This window comes from Oncorhynchus tshawytscha, linkage group LG01 (assembly GCF_018296145.1).
Source record: "Oncorhynchus tshawytscha isolate Ot180627B linkage group LG01, Otsh_v2.0, whole genome shotgun sequence".
Lineage (NCBI taxonomy): Eukaryota > Metazoa > Chordata > Actinopteri > Salmoniformes > Salmonidae > Oncorhynchus > Oncorhynchus tshawytscha.
Genome location: NC_056429.1, coordinates 72,806,973 through 72,834,608, shown reverse-complemented (window position 1 = coordinate 72,834,608; position 27,636 = coordinate 72,806,973). Strand labels below are relative to the sequence as shown.

The window sequence follows — 27,636 nt, the reverse complement described above, 5'->3', positions numbered from 1 at the left end:
TTTAGTTAGCCTCTTCAACTCTGATGCCCTCCGGTGGCATTTTCTAAACTACGCATAATATTCTATACTTCAGAACTAAGTCTGACAAACACAAGCTTAGTACTGTTAGAAAGGTGGGAAACAGTGTGTTTACTACAGAGCCTGAGATACAACAGATTCCCAGTTTGTCCACTAGACAGCAGTAGATCACATGATGTCTCTTGGCCACTTTAAAATCAAATCAAATTTTATTTGTCACATACACATGGTTAGCAAATGTTAATGCATGTCATGTGCTTCTAGTTCCGACCATGCAGTAAAATCAGTTGTCACTGTGCTAAAAAGGCTGAATGGATTTCCAAGCCTGACATATTAAAATGATCCTAGCAATCAGGCCTTTCAAGTTATCGAGGTGAGAAAACATATTTTCATCATTCACGTTTCCTATTGTAAATAGGTGAGAAATCAACGGTGCATGTGGAGGATGCATACAATGTAATGTGGATGGAGAAGAAAATGCATTGTTTTACAATGAGTGTGTATCCTTTCCTACTAAATGTTTGCACTAATTAGTGACTTGACCTACATTGCACACTATGAATATGCCCATTGCGCATGATTTATGGCCTTTATTAAGGGGGGGGTCTTACAAAAGATGTAGCTTTCAATTGATTTTTACTTTCTATTTTATGAACAAACATTTTTTGGTGGGTACCTGTACCGTGCTCAAAACTACCGAGAGTTTCACAGGCCATCTAGCTAATGCACATGCTAGACAATTACAGATATAATCTACCTGGTTAGCCTTTAACTCTAAATAGCCATAGGCTAACTAACAACATTTGCTGGGTTACCTTGCAAACGGAGATAAATAGCTAGATAGCTACCTAGTTTGCTATGATGATAGCTAGCTTCGATGATGACTCGTGGGTTTTGTTATCAAAGCAAAGACGACTAGTAACGTAGCTAACGTTAGCTATAACGAGGCCTAAGCAAGGCAACACACGACGCAGCTCTATAAAAGACCGATGGACAGCAAGGTTGATGGGCATTCCAATTTTGCGACAATAACTGCAGTATGGGAGCATCCAAAATGTTTATTACATTAACAGATAGAGGAAAAAATATTGGCCTCACGCCTTTACCTCTGTCCTCTGTTCATTCGCCGGCGGAGATGGAGCAAAAACGGTCGCCGCGCATGCGTAGATCAGGGGGCGCGCACGCGCGCTACATACTTTTCTTTGACGACAAAATAACAAGGTCGGTCAGGCATCTGTGTAATCTTCAGAAAGTATTCATATCCCTTGATTTATTCCATATTTTGCTTTGTTACGGCCTGAATTCAAATTTGATAAAAACATTTTTTAAATTTTCGACCATCTACACAAATACCCCATAATACAGTTACAGGCAGTTAACCCATTGTTCCTAGGCCGTCATTGAAAATAAGAATTTGTTCTTAACTGACTTTCCTAGTTAAATAAAGGTAAAATTTAAAAAATAATGATCAGGTGTAAACGTTTGTAGAAATGTTTGCAAATTTATTGAGAATTAAATACAGAAATATCTCATTTACATAAGCATTCACACCCCTGAGCCAACAAATGTCAGTCACTTTTGGCAGCAATTACAACGTGACTCTTTCTGGGTATGTCTAACATCTTTGCACATCTGGATTGTACAATATTTCCACATTATTTTAAAAAACTATTCATAATCTGTCAAGTTGGTTGTTGATTATTGTTAGACAGCCATTTTCAAGTCTTGCCATAAATAAATAAATACAGTAGGGGAAGAGGTAGTTGTTTTGGCTAAATTATAGATGGGCTATGTACAGGTGCAGTAATCTGTGAGCTGCTCTGACAGCTGGTGCTTAAAGCTAGTGAGGGAGATAAGTGTTTCCAGTTTCAGAGATTTTTGTAGTTCCTTCCAGTCATTGGCAGCAGAGAACTGGAAGGAGAGGCGGCCAAAGGAAGAATTGGTTTTGGGGGTGACCAGAGAGATATACCTGCTGGAGAGCGTGCTACAGGCGGGTACTGCTATGGTGACCAGCGAGCTGAGATAAGGGGTGACTTTACCTAGCAGGGTCTTGTAGATGACCTGGAGCCAGTGGGCTTGGCGACGAGTATGAAGCGAGGGCCAGCCAATGAGAGCATACAGGTCGCAGTGGTGGGTGGGTAGTATATGGGGCTTTGGTGACAAAACGGATGGCACTGTGATAGACTGCATCCAATTTATTGAGTAGGGTATTGGAGGATATTTTGTAAATGACATCACCGAAGTCGAGGATCGGTAGGATGGTCAGTTTTACGAGGGTATGTTTGGCAGCATGAGTGAAGGATGCTTTGTTGCAAAATAGGAAGCCAATTCTAGATTTAACTTTGGATTAGAGATGTTTGATGTGAGTCTGAAAGGAGAGTTTACAGTCTAACCAGACACCTAGGTATTTGTAGTTGTCCACATATTCTAAGTCAGAACCGTCCAGAGTAGTGATGCTGGACGGGAGGGCAGATGCAGGCAGCGATCGGTTGAAGAGCATGCATTTAGTTTTACTTGTATTTAAAAGCAGTTGGAGGCCACGGAAGGAGAGTTGTATGGCATTGAAGCTTGTGTGGAGGGTTGTTAACACAGTGTCCAAAGAAGGGCTAGAAGTATACAGAATGGTGTCGTCTGCGGAGAGGTGGATCAGAGACTCACCAGCAGCAAGAGCGACATCATTGATGTATACAGAGAAGAGAGTCGGCCCAAGAATTGAACCCTGTGGCACCCCCAGAGACTGCCAGAGGCCCGTACAACAGGCCCTCCGATTTGACACACTGAACTCTATCAGATAAGTAGTTGGTGAACCAGGCGAGGCAATAATTTGAGAAACCAAGGCTATCGAGTCTGCCGATGAGGTTACAATGAATGAGTCTGCCGATTTACTGAGTTACAGTTCATATAAGGAAATCAGTCAATTCAAATAAATGAATTAATGGATTTCACATTACTGGGAATACAGATATGCATCTGTTGATTACAGATAACTTATTTTTTTAAAGTAGGGGTGTGGATCAGAAAACCAGTCAGTATCTGGTGTGTTCACCATTTGCCTCATGCAGTGCGAAATCTCCTTTGCATAGAGTTGATCAGGCTGTTGATTATGGCCTGTAGAATGTTGTCCCACTGCTCTTCAATGGTTGTGCAAAGTTACTGGATATTGGCGGTAACTGGAACACGCTGTCTCGTACATGTCGATCCAGAGCATCCCAAAAATGGCTCAATAGGTGACATGTCTGGTGAGTATGCAGGTCATGGAAGAACTGGCACATTTTCAGCTTCTGGGAATTGTGTACAGATCCTTGCGACAGCACTATCATGCTGAAACATGAGGTGATGGTGGTGGATGAATGGTACGACAATGGGCCTCAGGATCTCATTACAGTGTCTCTGTGCATTCAAATTGAAATTGATAATGAATCAATCGTGTTCGTTGTCCCCAGTGAGGAAGATGAGCACAGCTGAGCTTCCCTGAGACAGCTTCCGGCAGTTTGTGCAGCTGTCCGCGTGGCCGGATGTGGAGGTCCTGGGCTGGCGTGGTTACACGTGGTCGGTGTTTGTGAGGCTGGTTGGACGTACTGCCAAATTCTCTAAAACGACATTGGAGGCAGCTTATGGTTGATAAATTAACATTATATTCTCTGGCTACAGCTCTGGTGGACATCCCTGAAGTCAGCATGCCAATTGCACGCTCCCTCAAAAACTGTGGAATTGTGATATGTGACACAACTGAACATTTTAGTGGCCTTTTATTGTCCCCAGCACAAAGTGCACCTGTGTAATAATCATGCTGTTTAATCAGCTTCTTTATATGCCACACCTATTCTACTCGTTTTGTCTGTCATAGTTGAAGTGTACTTATGATGAAAATTACAGGCCTCTCCTGACCCCAGGGCTGGCGGTCTAAGGGCTGGCAGTCTATGTATTTTTGTAAACAACAGCTGGTGCACGATATCGAAGGAAGTCTCGAGCCATTGCTCGCCTGAGGTAGAGTTTCTCATGATAAGCTGCAGACCACATTACCTACCGAGAGAGATTTTGTCTATATGCTTTGTAGCTGTTTACATACCACCACAGTCAGAGGCTGGCACCAACATATAATTGAATGAGCTGTATTCCACTATAAGCAAACAAGAAAATGCTCACCCAGAGGCGGCGCTCCTAGTAGCCGGGGACTTTAACGCAGGGAAACTTAAATCAGTTTTACCTAACTTCCTAATTTCCCAAATTCTTCCGAATTTCTAACATGTTAAATGTGCAACCAGAGGGAAAATAACTCTGGACTACCTATACTCCACACACAGAGATGCATACAAAGCTCTCCCTCGCCCTCCATTTGGCAAATTACAAGCAAAAATTAAAGCAGGAAGCACCAGTGACTAGATCAATAAAAAAGTTGTTAGATGAAGCAGATGCTAAGCTACAGGACTGTTTGCTAGCACAGACTGGAACATGTTCCGGGATTCCTCCAATGGCATTGAGGAGTACACTGGCTGTCATTGGCTTCATCAATAAGTGCATCAACGATATCGTCCCCACAGTGACCGTACGTACATACCCCAACCAAAAACCATGGATTCCAGGCAGCATCTGCCCTGAGCTAAAGGCTAGAGCTGCCACTTTCAAGGAGCGGGACTCTAACCCAGAAGCTTTAAGAAATCCCGCCATGCCCTCTGACAAACCATCAAACAGGTAAAGCATCAATACAGGACTAAGATCCCGTACTACACCGGCTGTGACGCTCATTGGATATGACAGGGCCTGCAAACCATTACAGACTACAAAGGTAAGCACAGCCGAGAGCTGCCCAGTGACACGGGTCTACCGGACAAGCTAAAGTACTTCTATGCTCACTTCGAGGCAAATAACACTGAAAACATGCATGAGAGCACCAGCTGTACAGGAAGACTGTGTGATCACACTCTCCTCAGACGATGTGAGTAAGACCTTTAGACAGGTCAACATTCACACGGCCGCAGGGCCAGACGGATTACCAGGACGTGTACAGCGAGAATGCGCTGACCAACTAGCAAGTGTCTTCACTGACATTTTCAACCTCTCCCTCTCCCTGTTTCCGATGACAGAACAGTGGTAAGCCTGATCCCCGACAACAATGAGACAGCCTATAGGCAGGAGGTCAGATACCTGGTCGTGTGGTGCCAGGACAACAACCTCTCCTTCAATGTGAGCAAGACAAAGGAGCTGATTGTGGACTACAGGAAAAGGAGGGCAGAACGGTTCTACAGCTGCACCATCGAGAGCATCCTGGCTGGTTGCATCACTGCCTGGTATGGCAACTGCTCAGCCTCCGACCGCAAGGCACTACAGAGGGTAGTGCGAACGGCCCAGTACATCACTGTGGCCAAGCTTCCTGCCATCCAGGACCTCTATACCAGGCAGTATCATAGGAAGGCCCTGAAAATTGTCCAAGACTCCAGCCACCCTATTCATAGACTGTTCTCTCTGCTACCACACGGCGAGCGGTACCGGAGCGCCAAGTCTAGGTCCAAGAGGCTTTTTTCCGCCTCATGAGTCTCCTGGTCACGGCCGACTGGGACACAGCCCGGGATCGAACCTGGGTCTGTAGTGACGCCTCAAGGACAGTGATGCAGTGCCTTAGACCGCTGCACCACTCAGGAGGCCTAGCGGTGCCTTTTCTGTCCCCAGAAAATAGAAGTTCTTATTTAGTGTAAAATGTGGATTGCAAAAGGCTTAAATATAATCTCAGGTGTCCTTTACACCAAATATGGATCTTGAAAGGGAATTTAATGCATTATAAACACTTTTTGTCAGTGGGTGTAGGAGTTTTTGCCATGTCCCAAGGTGTTATCAAGTCTTAAAATAATAACGTTTAACATTTTTCTTAATTATTTTAAAGTATCAATATTTTTTTTCTTCATGATTATTGTATTTATTATTATTTTATTTAAGATTTTCTGTGTGTCCCCGATACCACTTTCCACCCTGTTAGTTTGTTGTAATTCTATATTTAAGAAATCAACCCCTTCCTACAATATTCAGGAAGTGTCATCATTTCTTATGGGTAAAAAAAAAAGAAGTGTGAAGCTAAAGAAATAAACACTAAGTTGATCTATTTGTCCATGTTTCATGTTGTTAGTCTGTATGTTCCACTCATAAATTACACTGTTAGGCTAAATTATAGAGAAAAAAAATTATACAATAGCTCAATCTTTCCACCGTGTTAGGTTTCACCTTGTTAGGATTATGCACCTAACAAATTGGAAAATGCACCCCAATGTTTACGTGCCTGAGCTTGATCAATATGTTTTTCTGAAAGTCAAACATGTCCTTTTTCTGAGAGAACACATACATTTGTGGCAGGGAGAGGTGAGGGGAGTGGTAATTGAAGGGAGATGCCTTGCAGCCCGCTGGCTCCACCCCTGAGCCTTATATGGACTTCCTGCCCCAAGGAGGCGAGCCTGTGGGTCATTAAGCCAGGGAATGCTTGGGGATAAAAGAGGTTGCGGCAGAGAATGGGGAGGGAAGCAAGTGAAATGGCTGTGTGGTTACCCCACTGTGTACCGAACCGGTTTGGCCGAGGACCTGAGTTTTTTTTAATTACCCTTGGAGAAGCGGATTGTGGACTGTGACATGGTTGGTGAATTCCCCCTTTCCCCAGTGTGCAAAACTCCCAAATAAACTCCCCATTTGCATTCTAGTTGTGCTCCTTGTGTGTGTTTGGTTATTGAACTTGTGACATGGAAACCCCACACCCTTGAACCTGCTACAATATACAAACATTTTTCCAAAAGATTTGAGGTCCAAATGGCACCGCATTGTAGGAATAACCCGGCTGGTCCTGGCATGGTTTGGACACCTGTTCAGAAATCTTGCGCTCATGAATGTGTACTGGCAAAGGACACTGATAATGAAGTTGACTTCATAGCTTTTATTGGTAAGGTTATCAATACGACTCAGGTTGTGGAAAGCAGAAATGCCAGGTTGAAGGTACTTGTGGAGACGGCAAAAGAGATATTGGGGGTATGAGATGTTAATGTTGAAATGGTTGTTGACATGCTGAACAATCCTAAGGGTGGAGTGTTTCAGCATGATATAGATCAGGGGGGTTGGGGAGTTTTTTAGGGGGAGGGGAAGGGTGTGATAGAATTTAAGGTATTTATTTGGATTTATTTTAATGGTAATACTGAATTGGTCAGATCATGATTGATCATATATTCCAGCACAAGCGATTGTTTGCAGAGTGCTATGATATCGGAGAATTCCTTTTAGAGCATGTACTTCCATTTTATAATCCTTGTTTTTGCTAGATTCGTGGGAATGACAACTTCCAGTTCTTCAGTGCGGTGAACTACATTTTTTAAATTCAGAAGCAAGGTTAGTCCTACAAAATTACGGCCAATTACTGTGCACTGAAAATATTTATGTAGAATCAATAACAGTAATTTTCTCTCCACACTAATAGACAACAGCGCACAGAACACTTCTAGGTATTTTGAAATTGCAATACTGAATATTATTCTCTCATCATGAACATTGCACTAGGGTAAGCAGTGTCTTCCTGGTTTGCATGACATTGATACAACAGGCCGTTTATCTATAGGCATGGGGGCCGACAGTTTTGTCTCCAAACTTGCGTTCCAACTTGGTGAAAACGTTTGCGTTGACATGATCCACTTCATCTTCCACCTAGAGAAACAAAATAAAAAGAACAGCTATAACAGACATAAAAGCTTAATACTGTTCCCCTCCTCCCTCACTTTATCCTCATTCTGCCTCTCTATGGGTTTCTCCCTCCTTCTCACTTTCCTCTTCTCCTCCTCTCTGCCTCTCACCTGTTCCACGTCATCCACCTCCGGGATATAGAACTGCAGCATGTTCTGGATGCCATTCTTCAGGGTGACAGTGGAGCTGGGGCATCCGGTGCACGAGCCAACCGGCTTCAGCTTTACCGTGCCATTCTCAAAGCCCTTAAAGATTACATCACCGCCATCCTCCATCACTGTGGGTCTGTGTGAAACGGGAGGGTTTATTTGTTGAGTTTATTTGTCACTGAACAACATAACAGGTAATATTACAATTGTTATTAAAAACTAGGAGGGAGAGAAGAATGGAGGGGATGAAGAAGAGAGGTTTAAGAGGGGGGATGGGATGGGAGAATTTGTACTGAGCTGTCCTTGAAGATGACATTACTATAGTCTTTATTTCATATCAACATCATTTCTATAATTTGTTTGTAGAACAACTTCAGTGCCCAAACAATCTGCCTGAGGGTGGTCTACAGAGATAGGTGGAATGGGCTGAGAGTAGCTGAGGGGTGGGGTTAAAAGTGCATGCTCTGTAATGATTATGACCGAAAACACTACAGATTCACTTCCGGTCACGTTTCAGGCTCCTGGCAGAGGCAACAAGGTTTCTGTTTAAAATGTCCTGGGTAAAGTTCATGATGCGGTTAACCTTAAAGGTCGACTGCGAAATTACGTTGCCACGAGCAGCACCGCAGATATTGAGATGAGCAAGATGCAAGACTTCGCTCTCACAGTCACAGACAGTATCTGCGCATGTGCACGGGTTCACTTCACGCTGTTGACAGCATGACCCACTATGCTGTTTACGTTCTTCATCTATGTTATAGTTGCTGAATCTACCTTTAACAAGGGCCCCAGGACCAGTGGAAGGAAAATAGCCCAATAACATTAAAGATCCACCACCATATTTTAGGTTAGGTATGTTTTTTTCTATTGCATATGCATCTTTCTTTCAACAACAAATCCACCACTGGTGTGCATGGCCAAATAGCTCTAATTTCATGTCATCTGACCAAAGCACCAGTTCCAATCCAAGTGCCAATGCCATTTAGCAAACTCCAGGCATTTACATTGGTTGGATGACATGAAAATAGAGCTCCCTGGCTACGCACACCAGTTGGGGGTTTTGCGTCGAAAGAAAGATGCATATGGTGGTGGATCTTTGATGTTATTTTCTTCCACTAGTCCTGGGGCCTTTTGTTTTTTTATTTAGTATATAAATATATATATATCTTTTTTTTAATCCCCAATTTCGTGACTACGATCTTGTCTCATCGCTGCAACTCCCCAACGGGCTCGGGAGAGGTTGAGTCGTGCGCCCTCAGAAACATGACCCGCCAAACCGCGCTTCTTAACACCAGCCCACTTAACCCGGAAGCCAGCTGCACCAATGTGTCGGAGGAAACACTGAGTGGCGCAGCAGTCTAAGGCACTGCATCTCAGTGCGAGATGCGTTTCTACAGACCCTGTTTCGATCCCGGGCTGTATCACAACCGTCCGTGATCGGAGTCCCATAGGGCGGCGCACAATTGGCCCAGCATCGTCCGGGTTAGGGGAGGGTTTGGCTGGGGTAACCCGTCATTGTAAGTAAGAATTTGTTCTTAACTGAATTGCTTAGTTAAATAAAGGTTCAATTAAAAATAAACTGACGCTGGGCCAATTGTGCGCTGCCCTATGGGACTCCTGGTCGCAAACTGCGATGCAGTGCCTTAGACCACTGCGCCACTCGGGAAGCCTCTGGGGCCCTTAAGGTCAACGGCATCATGAACTTTACCCAGTACCAGGACATTTTAGCCAAAAACCTGGTTGCTGCTACCATTAGGCTGAAACTTGGCCTAAAAGTGGATCTTCCAGCAAAATAATAACCCCAAGCACATCAAAATCCACAAAAAGAATTAATTGACCACAACATCAACAGTTTGCAATGGCAAGCCTAGTGAAAACCTGTGGTTTGAATTGAAGAGAGCAGTCCATAAGTGCAGATGAATGATATCAAGGATCTTGAAAAATTCTATATGGAGGAATAATCAAAGATCCTTCAATTAATTATTGTTTTCTCTTTCTCTGAGCAGTTGTATCAGTACAAAATAATATCCCATTTTTTTTGCATACAACATAGACAATATTTTAATTATTTATTTTATACTATCATTTTTGCTCATCTTTATCAACTTTTTCAAATCAATGACAAGGATTGTGCAAGTGCACAATTTGGGAGAATGTTGAAAATTTGGACATGGCCCATGAATTGAATCAGAAAATGTAAGTTAAATTGTATTTGTGACATGATCCATTCAGTCATCATGGTCTAATTGCACACCATATCCCAGAGCAAATGGATAGGGTTGGTAAATGAGGGTTTAAACTTTAGTGTATTTATTGGGTACCTTGGTCACTGTGATGAAGTCGGGGCCATAGAACACACTTTTCACTCCTTCCATTTCAAACAGGTTTCTGTGAAAACCAAGGGGGGTCAAAAAACAGTGGAGAAGCACATTGCAATAGATTTTTTACTTGAGGCATGCATAGAACTGTAACTTAGGTTAATCGGTACAGTAAACCTCTAAGAAATATGTTCCTAGAGCACAAATGATTATCTTCGGTTCGAGTTCTCCTACAGCAGTTCATGTACAAATGTCACTGGTTCTCCCACACTCTGAAAAGCAAACAAGCTGATGTTTAGAGAACAATTTGTGATTCACGTTGGAAAACCTCAGTTTATTCACACTGTCTGGTTTTGTCATGGTTACTGCTCATTGTTCATATTTCCAATATGGGAAAGATGCACTGAGTACAACCCAGGGAATAACACATTAAAGCAATTCCACTTGTTTCCAACGTGACCCCCGATGGAATAAACACAATATAGACAAAACCAGAAAACAACAGTAATCCCTACAGTAAAAAAACACCCTGGTATTACACAGCATAGAATAAATACATTTAAAATAAGAGATAGTCAACCTATCCTATTCCCATCATTTGTTATCCCAGACTCTCAAAACATTATACATCAATAAATCTATATTGCTATCAATACAACTGTAACGCAATCATTTGAGCATATAGCTACAGGTAACTGCCAAAATAAAGGAAACATCAGCATAAAGTGTCTTAATAGGGAGTTGGGCCACCACAGGCCTCGACATAGATTCTACAAGTGTCTGGAACTCTAGTGGAGGCATGTGACACCATTCTTCCACGAGAAATTCCCTCATTTGGTGTTTTGTTGATGGTGGTGGTAGAAAACGCTTTCTCAGGCGCCGCTCCAGAATCTCCCATAACTGTTCAATTTGGTTGAGATCTAGTGACAGACACAGACACACCCTTTAATCCCACTATGCACCATTGAGACCCTTCTTTCAAAGGCACTGAGATCTCTTCTTCTAGCCATGGTAACCAAAATGATGGGCAACTGGGCATTGTTATACATGACCCTAAGCATGATGGGATGTTAATTTCTTAATTAACTCGGGAACCAGGGTGCGATGACACAAAAGCATAAAAAAGGCAAGTACATACCTACATCTCCTGAATACAAACCAAGTAAAATTACCTATAAATCTACTTGTGCTCTTGAGAACATCAGTCAGCAGTAGTGAGTGCTCTGAAGTCAAGCCAGACCAGGATGAAGTACCTGCAGCTACAGGTGTGGTAGACACTTCCAGTGTTTGGCATGGGAGTCCTGTCACAAATGATTTTGGACCGATTGGAGTGAGATTTAAGGAAAAAGTGGATTCCTGCTTTTTGGCCAAACTGTACATTGATTAAGTCACGGTAAAGGACAAGCTGCGAGCGGTTACATCTTCGAAAGTTTAGAAAAGTGGAATTGTTGAGATTTGTTCTGTATCCTCTGCCCAGAGGCAGCGGGCGCAGTGCATCACACATCTCGTGGCTCAACCTGTGTCGTGTCTCAAAGGGGTGACTGGTGGGTAGCGTTGAGGTGGATCAAATGAAAAAGAATATCCCTGGTGTTTGTGACACCCACCTTTTGGTAAGATGTAGACCCAGTGGCAATGCAACTGAGAATATCCTGTCTGTCTTGTTGAACTTTAACAGAGTTTCTACCTGAGAAGGTTAGGTTATATTTGCTATTCTGTGAGGGAATATGTTCCAAACACGCTACGGTGCTTTAGGTGTCAAGGATTCAGACATGTTGCAGCAGTGTGTAGAAAGGAGATCCCACAATGTGAGAAATGTGCAGAAGGGCATAGTCAATGGGAGTGTAAAGTTGGGTTACAAAAAGCAATGTGTCAACTGCGGGGGCGCCCATGCAGTTGGAGATCCGAAGTGCCCTGTGAGAGAGAGACCGGTTGAGTGGGGCAGAAAGTTTCCTATGAGGCAGTGAAGAGACTAGAGGATAGCCCAAAGGTGAGATAATCAACTGGGAGTTCCCCAGTGAGTAGGTCTGAAGAAAGACCCAGAGAGGATGAGTTTTTCAGTAAGTTTGGATATCTTGCGATTTATAGCAAAGGTGATCAACTGCACTGCACTGATGGACTGCAAATCACAGAACATAGATGTGGTAGTCGCATCGGCAGAAAAATATTTGGGTGAGAGATTGTAGTGCAGAAGATCTACAAGGAGTTTTGAGAAAAGGGGTTAGATGGTGGTGCAATTTAAGAGTTTCCCCTCCCACTTTTTTGGGGGGGACCAAAATGTGCAATCCGACGTGAGAAAGGCAGAAATATGCAACATAGCGTCTAGTCTGCCAGAAATTCACACGAAGAACTCCGGAACCACACCTGTGTGGAAGCACCTGCTTTCAATATACTTTGCATCCAAAATGTACGCAAGTGTTTCCTTTATTTTGGCAGTAACCTGTAGTTCCACTTGTAGGCATACTCTGTATATACTACAGAAAACATGACAACTGTAGCCTTTGAATGTGGTTATTCTAGTTAGTAAATGTGGTCAGAAAGGACGGTTTCTCACCTGCGAACTGTGTGGGTACTGTCAGAGGCAGACGTTTTCGGAAGTTCTGGCCAATGTGTATTGTGTGTGGAACTGGTTTCTCGTTTTAATTGTAAACCTTTAACAGACAGTTATGCCAGGTCATGTATTTAGATGGTCGGACATTCATTCAACAGAGTGGGTTTGTCCTTACAAACCCAATCTGTTGGATGAATGTCCGATGGTCTTGAAACATTAAATTAAAACTGTCAAAAAGCAAAGAAACAACAAAGCAGCTAACGTTAGCTACCTATGGTTGTGCAGTGACACTGACTAAGCTAGGGAATGCCTCAATGACCAGACTGCAGAACAAAACGGAATGATTTTTAGCTACCTAGCTAACGTCGTTAGCTACGTCACTCAATCAAGTTGCTGATGACGGGTTTAACGTTAGCTACATAACCGAAGAAGACCCAGGCAAACAGAGTTATTGTTATACTTCATGGCCCATCGTGATTGTTGGCTGAACTTTATCATTAATACATTTAGGGAAATTTCAGCTGCGCAACATGAGGATGGGATTAGGCTAGGACCTGGTTTGACATCGACGATGTGGCAGTTAGGGTTTAGCTACTGAGTTGAAATCACAGCAAGACTTTCATTAAGTTGGTATACCCAAGTAGAACTCTTAATTTCATAGAAAATGTTTAAACTCAAACCTAAAATGTGCTGTATTTCGTGACCGAATCAACTGTAGAAAACTCGATTTTAAGCGGGCCGCCATGATTTTATTTGTTTTGAAAATGAGGACTCCAGACAGCTGGCTTGACATATCCTGTTTAAAATTGATTCCAATTGCTCCACTGTTCATTAATCGTACGTTTACTAAGTAAATATTCATAGTCATTACAATAAATAAACATAAATTCAACCTATATAGCTAGCTAGATACATTTATAGAATGTACGACTATTGGCATCTGAACAGCCAGCTACTATTGAGATTTATTAACTGTTGGTTCTGCAGACTATGCAATGATAAACATAAATCAGAATTCTTGCATGTAATGTATTGGGATTTTGTTGCTGGTACTAAAGCAAAATATAGGTATTTAATGTAAATTATCACTGAAGTGGGAATATGTGTGATAAACTACATAAATAATCATCTCTAAATTTGGTATGCATTTTGTCAAATTTGCCACTATAGTTTCCGGAATTTGCAACAAGATGTTAAACACAGGAATGACAAGACATGCATTCAATGCAGAACTTCGACAGCCCATTTACTACAAAGCTGCAGTTCTCTCTCTCTTTCTCTCTTTCTCTCTCTCTTCCTTAACACTCCTTCTCTCTCTCTCCTCCACTTTCACAAGTTGTGTTGGCCAATTATTTCAAATCAATCTCATCATTTACCATAGCATAAAGTTTGATTTCTGGACAACTTTAATAACACATTTTTAAGCTAATCTGAAAGTTATAGTTTACAGTTCAGTAAAGGAATCTAAGAAACGTATAGTTGGCTAGAGTTCCACACTGCCCCTGGGGAACTAGAGTTTGACCGCTATGCAGTCTACAGTGTGTGCTATGTAATTTAAAACAAACAGGGAGATAGCGTCGAGAGGGCCCACCCCATGTTTCCTCACGTCTGTCCTCTGACAGGACAAGGTGGTACTCCCTTCCAAAAGGAGTGGCAATATTGGTTAGAACTTTAGTTTCCTCTGCTGCTCTCAAATGGCAGGAATGTTGCCTGGGTGGTGGAAGGTACACAGACAAACTGGTACTACGTCAATCTGCTGGATATACTTGAATGATCTAGTTTGGTAACAGGACATACTTATTGGGATTCTACAGTTACGATGAGGCGTCAGGTTTATGGGTGACTGACTCTGCTGTGGGGGAATCTAGAGGCAGAAATCTTCAAAGTGCCAGAAAGACAGACCGTGTCTGGACCCAGGTTGTCACTACTGTACTTCTGCTGCTGCTCTCACTAAACTACCAAGACATGGTCCTCTGGAGTCTACTCCCCATCTCCCTCTCCTTGGTGTCTCTCATTGGCACATGGGTGACGTAAGTTATATTTATATTTTCTTCTAATGTTTTATAAGATAATAATAACATGTTCTTGAGTTTATTGACTTAGATTTCTCTTCAGCCTGGTCTCATAGACTAGATGTAATTTAGTAAACGTAAATCTGGGACACTCAAATTAGTATGTTACGTTACACTGAGTGTACAAAACATGAGGAACTCTTTCCATGACAGACTTACCAGGTGAATTCAGGTGAGAGCTATGATCCTTTATTAATGTCACTTGTTAAATCCACTTCAATCAGTGTAGATGAAGGGGAGGAAACAGGTGACATGGACTGTATATCAAATCAAGTCAAACTTTATTTGTCACATGCGTCGAATACAACAAGTGCAGACTTTAGCCCTTCACCAACAGTACAGTTCAAGAAGAGTTAAGAAAATATTTACCAAGTAGACTAAAATAAAAAGTAATAATAAAAAAGTAACACAATAAGAATAACAATAACGAGGCTATATACAAGGGGCACCGGTAGTGAGTCAGTGTGTGGTGTACAGGTTAGTTGAGGTAATCTGTACATGTTGATGGCGGTGAAGTAACTATGCATAGGTAACAAACAAACAGCGAGTAGCAGCAGTGTACAAAAGGGAGGGGGAGGGTCAATGTAAATTGTCTGGTGGCGATTTTATTAATTGTTCAGCAGTCTTATGGCTTGGGGGTAGAAGGTCTTGAGGAGCCTCTTGGTCCTAGACTTGGTGCTCTGGCACCGCTTGCCATGCAGAGGCAGAGAAAACAGTCTATAACTTGGGTGACTGGAGTCTCTGACAATTTTATGGGCTTTCCTCTGACACCACCTATTATATAGGTCCTTGATGGCAGGAAGCTTGGCCCCAGTGATGTACTGGGCCGTTTGCACTACCCTCTGTAGTGCCTTACGGTCAGATGCTGAGCAGTTGCCATACCAGGCGGTGATGCAAGCGGTCAGGATGCTCTCGATGGTGCAGCTGTAGAACCTTTTTGAGGATCTGGGGACCCATGCCAAATCTTTTCAGTCTCCTGAGGGGGAAAAGGTGTTGTTGTGCCCTCTTCATGACTGTCTTGGTATGTTTGGACCATGATAGTTCGTTGGTGATGTGGACACCAAGGAACTTGAAACTCTCGACCCGCTCCACTACAGCCCCGTCGATGTTAATGGGGGCCTGTTCGGCCTGCCTTTTCCTGTAGTCCACAATCAGCTCCTTAGTCTTGCTCACATTGACGGAGAGGTTGTTGTCCTGGCACCATGCAGTCGTGGGTGAACAGGGAGTACAGGAGGGGACTAAGTACACATCCCCGAGGGGCCCCAGTGTTGAGGAACAGCGTGGCAGATGTGTTGATACCTACCCTCACCAGCTGGGGGCGGCCCATCAGGAAGTCCAGGATCCAGTTGCAGAGGGAGGTGTTTAGTCCCAGGATCCTTAGCTTAGTGATGAGCTTTGAGGATACTATGGTGTTGAATGCTGAGCTGTAGTCAATGAATAGCATTCTCGCATAGGTGTTCCTTTTGCCCAGTTGGGAAAGGGCCGTGTGGAGTGCAATAGAGATTGCATCATCTGTGGATCTGTTTGGGCGGTATGCAAATTGGAGTGGGTCTAGGGTTTCTGAGATAATGGTGTTGTTGTGAGCCATTACCAGCCTTTCAAAGCACCTCATGGCTACAGACATGAGTGCTACGGGTCTGTAGTCATTAATGCAGGTTGCCTTAGTGTTCTTGGGCACAGGGACATGTTGAAAATGTCAGTAAAGACACCTGCCAGTTGGTCAGCACATGCCCAGAGCACACGTCCTGGTAATCCGTCTGGCCCCGCGGCCTTGTGAATGTTGACCTGTTTAAAGGTCTTACTCACATCGGCTACGTAGAGCGTGATCACACATTTGTCCGGAACAGCTGATGCTCTCAGGCATGCCTCAGTGTTGCTTGCCTCGAAGCGAGCATAGAAGTGATTTAGCTCGTCATGTAGGCTCGTGTCATTGGGCAGCTCACGGCTGTGCTTCCCTTTGTAGTCTGTAATAGTTTGCAAGCCCTGCCATATAAGACGAGAGTCGGAGCCGGTGTAGTACGATTCAATTTTAGCCCGTTTTGACGCTTTGCCTGTTTGATGGTTCATCGGAGGGCATAGCAGGATTTCTTATAAGCTTCCGGGTTAGAGTCACACACCTTGAAAGCGGCAGCTCTACCCTTTAGCTCAGTGCGAATGTTGCCTGTAATCCATGGCTTCTGGTTGGGGTATGCATGTACAGTTACTGTGGGGACTACGTCATCGATACACTTATTGATGAAGCCAGTGACTGATGTGGTGTACTCCTATGCCATCGGAAGAATCCTGGAACATAATTCCAGTCTGTGATTGCAAAACAGTCCTGTTGTTTAGCATCTGCTTCATCTGACCGAGTCACTGGTGCTTCCTGCTTTAATTTTTGCTTGGAATCAGGAGGATAGAATTATGATCAGATTTGCTAAATGGAGGGCGAGGGAGAGCTTTGTACGTGTGTGTGTGGAGTAAAGGTGGTTTAGAGTTTTTTTCCCTCTGGTTACACATTTAACATGCTGATAGAAATTGGGTAAAACTGATTTAAGTTTCCCTGCATTAAAGTCCCCAGCCACTAGGAGTGCCGCCTCTGGATCAGTTGTGGCAGCTTTGCGTGATGTATTGTTGTCTTTACCGTCTTGCCCTTTGTGGTGTTGTCTGTGCCCAATAATGTTTGTAACCTGTTTTGTACTGCTCCCATGTTGTGCTGCTGCCATGTTGTGCCCGTCCCCGCAGGAGGCCTTTTGGTTGGCCATCATTGTAAATTAGCATTAGTTCTTAACTGACTTGCCTAGTTAAATAAGTAAAATGTCGCTTAGTGGCTAGGGCCGACCCTGAACAAAACTTTCCAGAAAGAAAGTCCCATGCTGATACTAAATATTTTTATTCGGTTGAGTTATTGTTTAAGATACCTGTAGAGCCAGAGCCACCACCTTACACCCCACCTCACAACGTGCAAAATATAAACCAATTGTTTCACTGATTCATACATTGTGAGACATTTTATTTAACCTTCATGCTAATAATATTCTAATGACCTCCAACTGTGTACTCTTGCTTAGTCACACTCATCAGTTCCTGGTTACCCATTGTACCTCTCAAGATTATCAGTGTTTTATTATGCGAGCGTACTGTGTATCATATTGTAAGTTGAGGGTGTGAGTACAAGTGGATGGATGACTTTTCTGTAGGAGCAAAGCCTAGATGGAGACGGATAACTATTTAGCAGCTTTAAAGGTCAAACCACATTGAACACCATAAGCAACCACACTAGAACTGACTGTCACTTTCTGTTTCAATAAAGCATATAAAGCATACAATTAATGAATTGGCCAATAAGAAAACAGGTAATTAGTTACTAGGTAAAGAATTAGGTAAACAGTTATTTCCTAAAAGACCGATTCACCACATGTGCTGTAAGCAATGTGTATAAAGGCCAAAGGGAACAGGTTATTTAAGTTTGACAAAATATAAATACTCATAAATATTTTTTTATATTTTTTTTATTTCACCTTTATTTAACCAGGTAGGCTAGTTGAGAACAAGTTCTCATTTACAACTGCGACCTGGCCAAGATAAAGCATAGCAGTGTGAACAGACAACACAGAGTTACACATGGAGTAAACAATTAACAAGTCAATAACACAGTAGAAAAAAAAGAGTCTGTATACATTGTGTGCAAAAGGCATGAGGAGGTAGGCGAATAATTACAATTTTGCAGATTAACACTGGAGTGATAAATGATCAGATGGTCATGTACAGGTAGAGATACTGGTGTGCAAAAGAGCAGAAAAGTAAATAAATATAAACAATATGGGGATGAGGTAGGTAAATTGGGTGGGCTATTTACCGATAGACTATGTACAGCTGCAGCGATCAGTTAGCTGCTCAGATAGCAGATGTTTGAAGTTGGTGAGGGAAATAAAAGTCTCCAACTTCAGCGATTTTTGCAATTCATTCCAGTCACAGGCAGTAGAGAACTGGAACGAAAGGTGCCCAAATGAGGTGTTGGCTTTAGGGATGATCAGTGAGATACACCTGCTGGAGCGCGTGCTACGGGTGGGTGTTGCCATCGTGACCAGTGAACTGAGATAAGGAGGAGCTTTATGAGCTTTAAATAATTATGCTCATAAAATAATTATTACAATATTAGTACAATATTATACATTGAAAAAACATACGCCCTAATATAGATAATTAGGCACTTCAATCATATCAAATGGGTGTGTTTGTTTTGTTGTTTCAGGTATGGCCTGGCATACAGCTATGACCATGTGTGTTCCCTCAACAACTGGTACGTTGTGCTCTGTCTGTGAGAATTCCTACAGACCATTGTGAATGGTTATCTCAGCCAATTATATGTCAATGAAATACATTGCTTTAATGTAACACAAGCATATTTATAAAGCAGTATTGTTCAACACAAGTCCTGGAGATTGACAGGGTGTCCAGTCTTTTTGTTTTATCCCAGCACCAACACACCTGATTAAATTAGTCCACTAATCATCAACTTGATTAGTTGAATCAGGTGTGTTGCTGCTATTGGGTTGGAACAAACGCCTGCACACCCTGTAGCCCTCCAAGACCAAGGGTGAAAACCACTGCATACTGTATACACACTATACATAAAAGGAAGGTCTGTAACCATGATTATTTCCCCTCTGTCTTCAGGGCCCCCGGGAACCCCTGCGGAAACAATACAACTATGGCATGTTGTCAAGTTCCCACCATAAGGTAACCATAGACCACTATACCAAGGCTGGGGTCAACTAACAGAATTTAATCTCAGTGAAGGAAAGTGAAGAAAATAATTGAAATTACAGTAAAAAATTAATACAAATACTTACTGAACATACATTTTTTGAAACGGCCTTTCATTTTTAAGTTTATCAATTTAAATTGAATTTAACATTGAATTAGAATTTGAACTTTAACTCTGTTCCATTCACATCAGAACACTTAGTCAGCTTTTTGACAGACATTCCTAGAATGTTTTCTGTCACTGGGGAATTTGAGTATTGTTTGAAATAATTGTTTCTTACACATGCTTTGGCCTTGTTGCAGCACGAGTGGAACAAGCTCACCTGAAAACTCTTTGTTCACAGCCACCATCAATGCTGCTTCATTTCTGTGTAAGATTACCTCTGTGACTGTGCAGATTACCCACTCTATACATACACAAATCAACCTGGATCTCTATGCACTATGCAGATGTCTATACTGACACAAAGATGAGAGTGTGCGAGTATGTGCTCATAATGTTGTAATGTAATGGGAGAATCATGAGGCGTCATATGGGTTAGGGTTGGGTTTGGCCAGCCAGGAAGTCCTTCTCCAATCGTGCTCTAGCAACTCCCGTGGCGTGCCGGGCGAATGCGCGCTGACACGGTCGCCAAGAGTACGGTGTTTTCTCCGACACATTGATGTGGCTGGCTACCGGGTTAAACGGGCAGTGTGGTTTGGCGGGGTTGTGTGTCAGGGACGCACGGCTCTCGACCATCGCCTCTCCCGAGTCCGTACGGGAGTTGCAGCGATGGGACAAGATTGTAACTACCAATTGGATACCACAAAATTGAGGAGAAAAAGTGTTGAAAGTACCAAAAAATGACAATAAATATAAAAGGGTTTGGTGTGTCATATTTAGGGCCCTGTGTTTTGGATTATCATGTCACATGACCTGGATTTTAACCTTTAGTTAAAGCTTTTTCATCAAACTGTCACTTTTTTTTTATATCAGATGGTCCAGCACCATCCTCAGACAATTGCTTATATTTTTTGTTGAATTCTTGTTTCTGGAAAGGCTTAAAATGAAGGTTCAAATCCAGGTCATATGACATGATTAACCAAAGCACAGGGCCCTAGTCATATTTCATATCAAATGTGTTGCTTGTCCTGCTAGAGAATTTTTTTTTTCCAGAAAGAAAAGTTATTACGAGTTGATTGTTGTGTTATTGAATAATAATCATATAATCACATGGTTTTAGATCAGATGGGATGTTGCACCGATTGTATAAACATGTAATAAACATCTTATGAATAGTTGATCAAATATACTGTTATAGATGCATTATAATATCAATATTTTTACTCTCTCCTCCTTAGTTATGGTGTTCTGTATCTTCCACCATGCTCACATCTTGGAGAGGAACAGTGTCCACTCCATGCTCAGTAGAATCGCCCTGGTGTTTGGTGGAGTGGCAGCCGTTGGGGCCTTCGTAGCTGGGAACTGCAATGTTAGTACTTCATGTATTACAAACAGTAAATATAATATATGCCATTTAGTAGACACTTTTATCCAAAGTAACTTACAGGCGACTTAGGCCTGTGCGGCTGGCTACACTGTACACAACGATGCAGAGAAGAAAAAATAAAATAATGGAGCTATATACAGGGAGGACCAAAACCAGTTCAAGTTGCAGGTGTATGAGGTATTTGAAGTAGATATGTACAGTTATCATCTATCCTAAGTGACTAGTCATCAGGATAGATGATAATAATAAGAATAAAATAAAGAACAAAGTACAGCAGCACATGATGAGTGCAAAAGTGTGTGTGTGTGTGTGTGTGTGTGTTTGTGGTGTCAGAATGTGTGTTTGTCAGTGGAGGCTGGTGGGAGGAGCTATAGGAGGATGGGCTCATTGTAGTGGTTGGAATGAGTATGTGAGTGAGTATGCATATGTAGTGTATGTGAATGTGTGGGGGTTTTATGTGAGAATGGTAGTGTGTGTGTGTATGTACACCACCCTTTTCACAAAAATGGTTTGCTCCTACAGACATTGAGTCACGTCGATGTGGCATGCTATATAAAGCAGGCAGACAAACATTGAGGCATTCAGTTACAGTTCGATTGAATGTTGGAATGGGCAAAACGAGTGACCTAAGCGACATTCAGCATGGTATGATCGTCGATGCCAGGCTCGCCGGTTCCAGTATCTCAGAAACGGCTCGCCTTCTGGGCTTTTCAGGCACGACAGTGTCTAGGGTTTACAGAGAACTGTGGGACAAATGAAAAACATCCAGTCGCCGGCAGTCCTGTGTGCGAAAGGAGCTTGTTGATAAGAGGTCGAAGGAGAATGGCAAGAATCATTCAAGCTAACAGGCGGGTCATAACCAGGCAAATAACGGTGCAATACAACAGTGGTGTGCAGAACGGCATCTCGGAAAGCACAACTCATCGGTCCTTGTCACGGATGAGCTATTGCAGCAGACGACCACACCAGATTCCACTCCTATCAGCTGTCAACACCCCAATTGTGTTTGTACATTGCCTCAGACAATTGAGCAAGTGTGAAGAGACCGCAGAAGAAGCTCCAGTGGGTACACCAACACTGGACAATTGTGGAAAAACATTGCCTGGTCCGACGAATCCCAGTTCATGTTGCATCATGCTGATGGCAGTCAGGATTTGGGGTAAGCAGCATGAGTCTGGTGTCAACGGTATAGACTGGTGGCAGTGGTGTAATGATGTGGGGAATGTTGTTCTGGCACCCGTTAGGGCTCTTGATACCAATAGAGCAACGTTTCCATGCCCAGAAGAATTCAGGCTGTCCTGGGGGCAAAGGGGGTCCGACCCAGTACTAAATGGATGCACCTAATAAACTGGACACTGAGTGTATAGTTTTGTGAGTGTGCATAGTCAGTGCAAGATAGGGTCAGTGCATATCATCCGGGTAACCACTTAATTAACTGTTAACTGCCTTATGGCTTGTGGGTAGAAGCTGTCTTGGAGCGTATTGTTCCGAGAGCCGTTGCTCCGGTACCGTTTGCCGGACGGTAGCAGAGTGAACAGTCTATGGCTTGGGTGGTTGGAGTCTTGGCAATTTTTCGGGCTTTCCTCTGACACCGCCTGATACAGTATAGAGGTTGTGGATGGCAGGGAGTTCTGCCCCAGTGATGTACTGGGCTGTCGGCACCAGTACCACCCTCTATAGCACTTTGCGGTCGAGGGAGGTGCATTTGCCATACCAAGCGGTGATGCAGCCAGTTCCCATGGTCAGACGTTGCATGCATCAACCAATGGTTGTGTGCCATGTCATCGACTGTGTCATTGTCTGACAGATTGAGGGGATTTGATTAATCTGGTTCGGGCACCCGGGTAGGCGTGTTTTGCACCATTCGTTTTGGAACCGGGTTAACTCCCGGGTGTGAGCCAGGTGCCACATTCAAAGCCCAAGGCGAAGTTGGCTCAAAACAAAAGTGATGTAATAATGAGTAGAATTCTGTGTTTTCACATGCAAAAGTGAAAAAACGCTTAATCTGCCCAAATTCAAACATACTGTATATTTTATGGAAAAGAGGTGATGTATGTTTCTGGACGATACACCATGCTGACAACATGACAGTGTGGCATAGATTACTGAGAAGGGAGCTCCTCCCTCACCGCTTTTGCAGGCCATAGACTGGTGTGTGCCCTGCGGCTCAGCATAATCCAATCTGCCCATTGCTAGAATTTATGATGTGGTTAGCTGATACTTAAAATAACTATCCAGGCATTGTAAGATCTGGCATGCATCAGCAACACCTGGGCAGAGGAACACACAAAGTCTGTATAGGCCAAAAAATGGTAGATGTCGTGACCTGTGCCCTTAAGGTCGTACTGCCTTAGTTAGCGACCGAGAATCATACATACACCTATGAAGTTGAACGGTACGACCTTTCCGTTTGTCTCTAGAGCTGCCACAAAGACACATTCAGAAGGCAAAGCGAGAGGGTTTACTCCGCCCAAAATCTGTCCACGTTAAGCAGATCATTAATTATACTAAACAAAACTATGAACGTAACATGCAATGATGTATTTTTACTGAGTTACAGTTCATATAAGGAAATCAGTCCATTTAAATAAATTCATTAGGCCCTAATCTATGGATTTCACATGACTGGGCAAGGGTGCAGCCATGGGTGGGCCTGGGAGGGCATAGTCCCACCCACCTGGGAGCCAAGCCCAGCCGATCAGAATTAGTTTTTCTCCACAAAGGGCTTTATTACAGAGAGAAATATGCCCCAGCATCCACTCAGACGATCCAGAAGGTGAAGATGCCGGATGTGGAGGTTCTGGGCTGACATGGTTACACATGATCTGCGGTTGTGAGGCCAGTTGGACGTACTGACAAATTCTTTAAAATTACGTTGGAGTGGCTTATGATAGAAAAATGAACATTGAATTCTCGGGCAACAGCTCTGGTGGACATTCCTGCAGTCAGCATGCCAATTACACGCTTCCTCAACTTGAGACTTCTGTGGTATTGTCTTGTGTGACAAAACTGCACATTTTAGAGTGGCTTTTTATTGCCCCCCCCAGCAGAAGGTGCACCTGTGTAATGATCATGCATTTCAATCAGCTTCTTGATATGCCACACCTGTCAAGTCCATTGATTATTTTGGCAAAGGAGAAATGCTCACTAACAGGGATGTAAAGAAATTTGTGGTCCAAATTTGAAAGAAATAAGCCTTTTGTGCATATGGAACATTTCTGGGCTCTTTTATTTCAGCTCATAAAACATTGGACCAACACTTTACATGTTACGTTTATATTTTTGTTCAGTATATTAAGCAAGTAAGGAGTTTTTGTATAGGGGCAATGAGTGTCAAATTTAGTCAAGATAAACATGTGTTGCTATTTTCATACGTGAGGCTTATTTGATCTAATACAAGTTTCATTATGCTTAGGTTGTTACTAGTGTACTGATATAAGTGTGATGCACGTGACATCCTAGCAACTTTGAGAAAAAACACTTATCGGAGTTATCCCTGTTGAAATTCAGGACGGTCTATGCATATTCATGAGGCTAGCATAGCATCTCACTTTCCATTGAATATAGGCGGTTGACATCAACACCTCTCACCAAATATTACAAAAAAAGTATTAAAATAACGAGATGTATCCACCAATCCAAAGAGAGGAAGAGGCAGGAGCTTGACAGCAGAGGTTTCTAGAATGTTCTCTGTAACACAAACATATCCATCATTGAGGAATTGGAGTATTGTGTGGCATAATGGTTTCTTAGAAGTGCTTTGGCTTTGTCATTTGCAGCTAGAATAGTTAAATGGAACCTTGTCTTAAGCCTCTCCTCTATCCAAGGTACCTAATACTAACTGTAACCTGTCCTCTCTCCTCCAGCCCAAGTACCTAACACTGGCCCATTACCTGGGGGCTGCGGTAAGCTTCCTGTGTATCTGTTTCTACAGCCTGCTCCTCACGGTGCTCACAGGGAAGTGTGTTCTGACCCGGATGGAGTGGTTCCTCTACCCAGTACGGGTCATGTCTACTGCGGTCCAAATCATTGTCACTATTGGCTGTATCCTTTCACTTGCTCTGATGAACACTATAAGCCTTACCCCTGAACCCTGACCATATAACCCCTGAACCTATTAAATTCTGCTGGGTGTGCATACACTCAGGAGAATTATAGAGACGACACAATGCAAGAGTAAATATATAAGAACAGGAGTGTCCTCTTCCATACGTCTTCAACTTTGCAAACGCTCACAGGCCCAGAAAGGCACAGGACGTTCTAGGTAGTAGTGGTATTTGATAACAACAAGATACCGTCCAGAACATTGACAGTGAGGTTGCCTATCTGTGTGTTTTGTCTGTTTACTGATGAGTAATGTTTGAACATCTTTGACGTTCCTTTGAACATATGCATAGGGTTACTATTAACAACTACAGTTCTCCCTCCTTGACCTCTGACCACGACAGATGCAATCTTGTTTGTACAGGAGGAATACATGTACAAGCACTCAGCGGCCGTGTTTGAGTGGATACTGAGCGTCAACCTGGAGCTGTTTGAGCTCAGCTTCGCTGTTGAGTTCTGTTTCTTCTCCTCCTCCATGTTGTGTACACTGCTGGGGAAGAAAGATGAGGAGAAGCCTATCCTTCTGGCCTAAGAAGATGAGATGCTACTGGGCTGGGGGACCTACTGTAAGAGACACTTGGGTCATGTGATGCATGAAATGGAAGAAAACGTTCCAAAATGGAGAGACCAGCTGGACTTGTCCATAAAGTGTCGGTTAAAAAAAATGTCACGTTGTGCCCTAATGAAATAACCCAGTAGTTTACAAACTTTTCTATGTTGTGACTGATCTAAAGCTTGTGGAATTGGACCAACCAAGTAAAGGGAACAATTGTTTGTAACCGGTTCTGGCTGCGACCAAAAAATGAATCAGCTGAATCGTCCACGACCCACCGTTCGGGGAAACACTGACCTAGTGGCATCAAAGATGGGGATCAAACATAACCTTTGATCTCATTCTCAGACCAAGTGGTTTTTAATTCTTTTAATCAGGGCTGAAATCATTTTTCTTATGCAAGCCCCTAAATACAAAACGAAAGATGAGTTATTCGGGTCACAACAAATCTAAGTATTTCTGAAAGCTTTGGAAAAGTAAAACTGTCCATGCTACAACTTTCATAGCCACTGATGGACCAATACCAGGACACCTTAGCATTTGCGTAGTAGTCACTGTAAGTACTAAAATCATAATTTCTATTCTCATGTTCTGATCAAGGTGAAATTTCCTATTTTATGGGCCATGGAGAATTGTGAATGATGTTATTCTTTCAATGTTTTGTCTATATGTCTAAAACGTAAAGTCTTCGGGGCATTACTATGCCAGGCAACAACAGAAAAAAGTTGTATAAAAAATGTAACTGTCTGCAAATTGAAGTATTGAGGTGTAATGTTGTGATGGAATCTGAGGCCAGTAATCTCTCGACAGCTTTAACATTCAAATGATGATCAAGTCATTTGGTTATTGGTGTGGAGATTAGAAGCCAGTGATGATTCTAAACCTTTGTGATAAAATAGGTGATGTAATGTGAAGGAGGCAGGAAATTCAGGCAGGTGTCTGTCTTTTGTGATAGATCATTCTGGAAAGCTTTTTGATGGTAGAACAGCTGGTTGTACAAGTTTTACTGCATACATGGCAGATGAGAGAAGAACCAGAACAAAAGCAATCCTTCATCCAGAAACAATCTAACTGAAAATGTTATGAACAGAACAAATTTCTTAGCAAGGCATAATACTTTGTATTTGTTCCTTTCTTCTTATGTATCGGTCTCATTTTCTACTGCTTTTCTACAGTGTTCCTATTCAGGCATTTGTGTAACGATGATTCAGACTTGTTTACAACAACAATATATCATGGACTATATAGTTACATCTTAACCAAGTGGTACATAAATAAATAAATATATAACGAAATAGTGACAAACTGATGTTTACTAAGGGTAGAAATAAATAAAAGCATTTAGCCTAATTCAGTATGAAAATATCAACTTGGAAGGTTTCCTTAAAAGGCTCTTAATTTTTGGAGGCATTTCTTTTGCCAAGCGTAATTGAGTAATAAAACGTGTGTAAGATCAAATGAAATCATTGTTGTATTTGTGATTCCTCTGCAGGACTGTCCCATGATATCACACACTTTATGACAAGATCTAGTCGTCACATCCCTTAAGCTGTCATCAGTGACGTGAAAACTTCTTTGACAAGTTCAACCGCATGGTTTCCGCATCAACACACCTCACTCCAGGATCTGTCATGTGTTTATGTAATGCTCCAAAGGGGACAGTGTGTAGGCCGTTTGTTATAGGTGTGTGTGTGTAGGAATGCAGGCAGGAGTCAGTGAAAAACATGGAATGTTAACATATCTAAGGGGGGTCTGACTTAGCTATTCCCGGGGTATACTGTACAGAGTTGGGGTCAACCCTGATACTGTATATGAGTTGTGTCCACAAAAACATCCCTCTTGCCTCACTCATATGTGGGAAGATGTGGAAACAAGTAGTGCTGACTCTTTACTCTTGCTCAATTGTCTGAGGAAATGTACAAACACAATGA

General features: G+C 42.6%; 3 protein-coding genes across 8 annotated transcripts in view; 1 reads left to right on the top strand and 2 right to left on the bottom strand.

The window, feature by feature from the left end:
* The window catches only part of ccar1 (cell division cycle and apoptosis regulator 1), a 36,118-nt gene extending 34,896 nt beyond the window's left edge, over nucleotides 1–1,222 (bottom strand). For all 4 annotated transcript variants that reach the window (XM_024429526.2, XM_042325304.1, XM_024429536.2 and 1 more), the window contains exon 1: nucleotides 1,125–1,222. The gene's annotated coding sequence lies outside the window, so the exon portion shown is untranslated. The remainder of the gene's footprint in view (nucleotides 1–1,124) is intronic.
* On the top strand, nucleotides 283–27,168 carry si:dkey-228d14.5 (transmembrane protein 150A). Of its 3 annotated transcripts, XM_024429566.2 has the most exons (8): nucleotides 289–391; nucleotides 14,552–14,767; nucleotides 19,044–19,091; nucleotides 19,469–19,531; nucleotides 19,862–19,929; nucleotides 20,900–21,030; nucleotides 24,915–25,092; nucleotides 25,497–27,168. In XM_024429566.2, the coding sequence occupies exons 1-8, from the start codon at nucleotides 357–359 to the stop codon at nucleotides 25,682–25,684; spliced, it is 927 nt and encodes a 308-aa protein (XP_024285334.1). In that variant the 5' UTR covers nucleotides 289–356; the 3' UTR covers nucleotides 25,685–27,168. The 3 variants fall into 3 exon arrangements, with proteins under 3 accessions (XP_024285352.1, XP_024285334.1, XP_024285343.1); XM_024429584.2 differs by lacking the exon at nucleotides 14,552–14,767 and having other exon boundaries at nucleotides 283–391; XM_024429575.2 differs by lacking the exon at nucleotides 289–391 and having other exon boundaries at nucleotides 14,396–14,767.
* On the bottom strand, nucleotides 6,914–13,599 carry LOC112256382 (NFU1 iron-sulfur cluster scaffold homolog, mitochondrial). Its single transcript, XM_042328857.1, has 5 exons — nucleotides 13,579–13,599; nucleotides 13,418–13,427; nucleotides 12,741–12,837; nucleotides 7,833–8,007; nucleotides 6,914–7,686 (listed from the first exon to the last, which is right to left on the bottom strand). Exons 1-5 carry the CDS (start codon nucleotides 13,597–13,599, stop codon nucleotides 7,591–7,593), a joined length of 399 nt encoding a protein of 132 aa, XP_042184791.1. The 3' UTR covers nucleotides 6,914–7,590.
* Nucleotides 27,169–27,636: the final 468 nt, after the last annotated feature.

Bases quoted from the DNA above. Each gene is read 5' to 3' on its own strand.
- si:dkey-228d14.5 (XM_024429566.2), top strand. From the start codon at position 357: ATGATCCTAGCAATCAGGCCTTTCAAGTTATCGAG. The intron at 19,930-20,899 runs GTAAGATTACCT...TCTCCTCCTTAG, and splicing joins CAATGCTGCTTCATTTCTGT to TTATGGTGTTCTGTATCTTC. The intron at 25,093-25,496 runs GTATCCTTTCAC...TGACCACGACAG, and splicing joins AATCATTGTCACTATTGGCT to ATGCAATCTTGTTTGTACAG.
- LOC112256382 (XM_042328857.1), bottom strand. From the start codon at position 13,599: ATGAATATTTACTTAGTAAAC. The intron at 8,008-12,740 runs GTGAGAAACCGT...CGTTTCACACAG, and splicing joins AGTACCCACACAGTTCGCAG to ACCCACAGTGATGGAGGATG. The intron at 7,687-7,832 runs GTGAGAGGCAGA...TTGTTTCTCTAG, and splicing joins AGGTGGATGACGTGGAACAG to GTGGAAGATGAAGTGGATCA.